We start from the raw sequence: 5922 nt of genomic DNA, 5'->3' as shown, positions 1-5922 counted from the left end.
CAACCTTTAGTCACTAACAGCAAATAATAGACAGTGCAATAGCAAGCTTAACAAATGATTAAATAAGGCAATTATTTGCGCTCATTTAAAACGCCCACCAAATAAAGAAAGAAATAAGAAACGTTTCCTCCCTGTTGAAGGCAGAAACCATAGACAGGAACCCATAGCCCGTTGTGGTTGTGGTTTGGTTGCCTGACAACGAACTACCCAATCACAGCCCCAGGGCATATCTCCGAGCTATGGGATATAGGCTCTGCCGTGTGACCAGTGTTGCCATGTTGGCTTATTATAAGCGACTTTGGGCTTTTTTTTCTGTAAAGTTGCTTGTAAATATTGGTATTGCGGGTTGTGGTTTTTGGGGCTTGTTACTTGCTTAAGTTGCTTATTTATGCTTGTTTCCAATTTTGTAATTATTATTTAAACCAGTGGTTCTCACATATTTTCACGAAAATGTTTTGTGCCACTGGGAGTATTTGTGTATTGTGAAAAAAATAATGTTTCAAAAAAATATTCCAAATATTCCACATTTTATTGCAAGAGTTTAGGAAAATAACAGTTCTAAAAGCTCACAACGCGTTGCATCCTTGCGCATTGTGAGCTTGTAGATCTGCTATTTTCAAATGGTTGATGATGCACTGTTTAAAGTGCTCATGTTTGTGCCCTGCTAAGATAAGTTACTTCTTTTGGGCTTGTTTTCCTAGACCTGTTTGCTTATTTCTCTTGCAAAATCTGGCAACACTGCGTTTGACTGTGAAAAGGGTGATTTCTTACATAGTTGCGCACCAGTGTCGCGCACCGAAAAGAGCAGACCTACATGCTCACAACGCGTCGCGCCGCCATGCGTTGTGAGCTTGTAGATCTGCTCTTTTTGATGCGCAACCAATTCTTTTGCCACAAGAGGAAACTCGGTCAGAGGTGATTCAAGTTTGGACCATGGCGGCGTCTCTACCAGGGAGGTTTTGTCTCGCTAAACATGATTTACTTTTACCTTTGATGGGTCTCATCCAAAGAAGGGTAAGACGAGAATGATTGAATGAAACTAAAGTATAACTAAAAGTCATAATAACAATATTTTTGTGGGAGAATTAGCCAATAGCCACTGCATAATAATAACACAAGACGGTCATGTGGCATGACCGTCATGTATGAACTGCAAAACAGTGTTTGCATTCTCTCCCTTTTTGCCCCGTACATCTACATAAACGTTCAGATTTCAAATATAAAGTGCTTACCCCATGGCCACGGATGTTGCAATTATGTACGGGCCCTTGGAATTACCCGTATGTTCCGTAATGTTGAATAAAAACACACTTTAATCCGATTGGTGGCCATTTCCTCATAGAGTTATAATGTATCCGAGTGCAATTACTTCTCCCAACCGATAGGGTAGCGTGGTTGAAAGCGTGGAGAAAATACGGAGAAAGTGGCCACCGATCGGATTAAAATGCTTTGTATTGAACAATACTGAAGATACGGATACTTTTGAGGGCCCGTACATAATTGTAACATCCGTGGCCATGGGTTAAGCACTTTATATTTGAAATCTGAACGTTTATGTAGATGTACGGGCTGTAAAGGGAGAAAGTGAAAACACTATGTTAAGGTTCATCCATGACTCATAGAATATATGACAGTCACGTATCAGGGCTATAATAACACATGCATACACTCGTTCACGAATAAACTACTTCAAATCCAGTGGTGCTTTATATGAATGCATTAATTAATGCTCACTGTAGAGACTAGCAAGTTAATAGTGCATCAGTCAAACATACAGCTAGTGATCTATTCCAATGACTTCTCAAATTCTCAAGAAGCCTATATTATATATTAGCTAATCAGTTTGATATGACTAATATTTTTATTATGAATAATAATATTATTTTAATATCTGGGAACCCCAGTAAGATCATGTGTTATTGTTACACATGATTTGATCTGTCATTTGGCCCAGAAATCCATTACAGTCTGTTAATACTCTATGTATAAAGATAACAGCAAAACTCTGATCAAAGGAGACATTATTGTATGTTCTGTAGTTGTAACTTGATGGTGAACTATCAACTATCTAGCTGGGGACCACTTGGGACCCCCTCAAGGACCCCTGGGGGTCCCTAGACCCCCTCATTGAGAACCACTGTTCCATTCAACCTTTCACCCACTGTCTGGTATGTTGCAGGTCCAGGCCAGTGTTGCCAGATTTTGTGAGAGAAACAAGCAACCACGTCTAGGAAAACAAGCCCAAAAGGACAAACTAATAGGCCACATGAGCACTTTAAACCTGGATTAGGCTATATACTGTATACATTGGCTATTTGAAAATAGCCGATCTACAAGCTCAAAACGCGTCGCGATGTGAGCAAACCACAGAAAAAGAAGCTCAAAGTCGCTTATAATAAGACATGGCAACACTGGTCCAGGCTGGAGGAGGAGTGTTTTCACTCTTCTGTCCTAGAGAGAGACAATAAGGAGTGTGACCAGTGACCAGTTTGATCTCATGTCAGTCCCAGAGTAATACCAGGACAGAAGTGAACATTCAGCTCTTTTTGCTAACTAGAGGTTCGAGCCTCACATCTAGAGTTCGGGCCGCTACGCAGCCCTCACACCTGCATAGCACCGCTGATCATCCGACTGATATGCCCATATATGGATACCTCTGTCTCTGTCAGTCCTTGTCCCTTGTATGCCCGTATATGGAGATCAGTGTATGCCCATATATTGGAATGCCCCTTTTGTGCCCATATATGGAGCTGACCGATTTGTTAGCGCCTGCTGCCATGACGACACACCGGGGTTAGACGACACACTCCATATTTGGACGTAGCTGCATATTGTTATGGCTGATTAGAGCGGACAGCTCTCATCCCCTGAATCCTGAATATGAATTATTGCCTTCGGGCCAAAGGTTAAAGACCCCTGCAACTAAAACCAATAGGCACAAATTCTCAGTTGTACCTACTTCCATTCGTGCCATTGATAATGGAAGCAGGAGGAGGTAGCTATTATTATCTGGATCTTGTGATCATGTCTATGTCTATGTATGTATTACTTCTACCCCACTACATCTCAGAGGCAAATATTGTCACTAGTTACTTTGTAGGTTTTGATTATCATTACATAACATACCGTAACCACTTCAGCCCTATATTGACCATTTGAAAATAGCCGATCTACATGCACACAATGCGTCGCATCGCGACACATTGTGTGCTTGTAGATCGGCTATTTTCAAAAGATTTGTATCCATTTGAAAACCTGAAATGGGACATTTTGTATAATGAGTACTTTTACTTGTGTTACTTTAAGTACATTTTGATGCAAATACTTTTATACTTTTACTTAAGTAAAACATTTGAGTACTTTTTCCACCACTGAGAAATAGTCAATTTGCTAAAATAGCCCAAAACAGTTCCAGATAAATGATGTTGATGGCATGCTTGAAAGGTTCCTCTCGTGTCTCCTCTCCCAGGCAGTGAGTAATGGCTCCGGAGCGCTGCGTCAGAAGGAGGCCGCTCCTCAACCTCAGGCCCGGTTCTTCCCCGCGTCCGAGGGCCCCATGCTGCTGCCAGGGACGTTCAACAACAAGGTGGCCTTCATCACGGGAGGAGGGACGGGGCTGGGAAGAGGAATGACCACCACCCTGTCCGCCCTGGGCGCCGAGTGTGTCATCGCCAGCAGGTATTAGTGAGGAATACGCAGACCTATACCGACAGTGGTGGGAAAAAGTACGACACATTTGTTACTTGTGTAAAAGTATCAATTCTGCAATGTAGAATTACTCTGTTACAAGTTAAAGGTTCGGTGTTCAAAATTGTCTTGAGTAAAAGTACAAAGGTATTGGCATAGAGATGTACTTCAAGTACCAAAAGTAAAAGTGCTCATTATGCAGAATGTCCCATTTCACACGTTTTCAAATGTATAAAGATCTTTTTAAAATAGCAGATCTACAAGCTCACAATGCGTCGCATGGCGACGCATTGTGAGCTTGTAGATCGGCTATTTTCAAATACCCGATTTATATATAGACCGTAAATGGATAATGTATGGATAGTAACTAAATCTAAAAAGTAACTTGTAACTAAAGTTTTCAAATAATTGTAGTGGAGTAAAAGTTCAATATTTGCCTCTGAGATGTAGTGGAGTAGAAGTAAAAGTATTGAAAATTGGAAATACTCCAGTAAAGTAAAAAATACCTCAAAATTGTACTTAAGTAATGTAAATCGATCTGGCCGATATGTCGGCCATTATTTGAATTTTTTGGACGACATCCGTATCGGTGATTATGAAGCTCATGTGTACCGTTTTTTAGGGTTGAGTACCGAGAACAAGTACCACCATCGTCCACCGTCCGATATCGTGCAGTGGTAATAGTACTGAATAGGCACCATAATTGTAGTTAGGCCTATTATTATTACATAATCGTCTAATCAAAAATTAAAAATAGTGGAAACAGCCGATCTACAAGCACAACACACGTCACAATGGAACACGTTTTGAGCTTGTAGATCCACTGTTCACATAAAGTATAACGTTATTAAATTGTGTACGTTATTTGTCATATCTGCCCCTGTGCATCTTTTGTTTACAAAGCCTAAAAGCCAAACAGAAATTTAACAATGGAATTAATGTCACTGGCTGTTTTGTTTTTTGAAAAGTATCGGTTTCACTCTCAACCTGGCGTCCCTATTGTGGGCATGTCTTTATAGATGAAAATGTTTTGGCACATCTACAGTACAAGCACCTTGTAGATGGGCTGTCTTTGAAAAAAAAACTAAAACAATTGAATATGGCTTTTTCGTTTTGTTTATTTTTGTTTAGGTTTTTGTTTTGCATATAAGACGGTGTATGTGTTTTGTACGATACTGTGTGTTAGTGATGCGCGGGTCGGTTTTTTTCATGACCCGCCCCGCCCCGCCACGGAACCCAACCCGCCTCAACCCGCCCCGCGAACCCATATATAAATCTATGGCTCAACCCGCCCCGCGGGTTGTACCTATAATTCTGTAAAATCATGGTTAGAAAATAAGTGTATTCAAACTGTTTTATTGTTATTATTCTTATTCTTATTAGGAATACAGACAAAACAAGAGCATGTGATTTTTTTTTGCATGTGAGAGCGGCTGACCCGCTCACCCGCAGCCCGCATAATTGCCTCTGAAATTCGGACTCGACCCACCCACGCCGCGGGTTGACCCGCGGATCCCGTGGGTTACGGGTCAACCCGCGCATCACTACTGTGTGTGTGTGTGTGTGTGTGTGTGTGTGTGTGTGATCTTGTTTGTGTTTGTTTTTCTCCTACTAGTTCTTTTGCCACTATAATAACCATCCATGCCCTGTATCCCCTTCCCTGGCCTCTAGGAAACTAGATGTTCTACAAAAGACAGCAGAGGAGATCAGCAGTCAGACTGGGAACAAGGTAGTGAGCTCTGCTGGAGTATACTGGCATTATATACCAAACTATATCCATACTATGTATATCAAACTAGACACATACTGTAGTAGTGAACACATGGGACCAAATTGCACCAGAGTCTTGGGGTTGTGTGTCTTTTCTCCTGTCTCTACACTTTTTCAAATGGATTTTTCTTTCTTGCTTTCATCAAATTGAAGAAAAGTGCAACACATACAATACATATCCTTTGTTCAGAAACGCTGCAATTATATGTTTCTGACTGTGGAAAAGCTCAGAATTAGCTAAGACAGAAGAGTGACTTACTACTGCTATTGATGATGAGAAAACAAGTTCATGGTTTCTATTGAAAATAATGTGTAAATAAGTCACACTACTAGCATGTATACTTGGAGAAAATACATTTCTATACAATAGAAATATCAATATTTTGTATGCATAGATCAACAGCTATAGTTCCATTTTGTTCATTTCAATTCCCATGAAACATTTCTGCCTTTGAGTATTCTAAA

General features: G+C 40.6%; 1 protein-coding gene across 1 annotated transcript in view; it reads left to right on the top strand.

Annotated features, from left to right (window-relative positions):
- Positions 1-905: 905 nt before the first annotated feature.
- The window catches only part of decr1 (2,4-dienoyl CoA reductase 1, mitochondrial), a 45501-nt gene continuing 40484 nt past the window's right edge, over positions 906-5922 (top strand). The window contains exons 1-3 of the mRNA XM_084053192.1: positions 906-1014; positions 3470-3678; positions 5359-5416. Coding sequence (XP_083909318.1) covers positions 934-1014; positions 3470-3678; positions 5359-5416 — 348 coding nt within the window. The 5' untranslated portion in view covers positions 906-933. The remainder of the gene's footprint in view (positions 1015-3469; positions 3679-5358; positions 5417-5922) is intronic.

The sequence above is a fragment of the Gymnoscopelus microlampas genome (genome assembly GCF_963454915.1).
Source record: "Gymnoscopelus microlampas genome assembly, chromosome: 3".
Taxonomy (NCBI): domain Eukaryota; kingdom Metazoa; phylum Chordata; class Actinopteri; order Myctophiformes; family Myctophidae; genus Gymnoscopelus; species Gymnoscopelus microlampas.
This window is presented reverse-complemented; position numbering and strand designations above follow the sequence as displayed.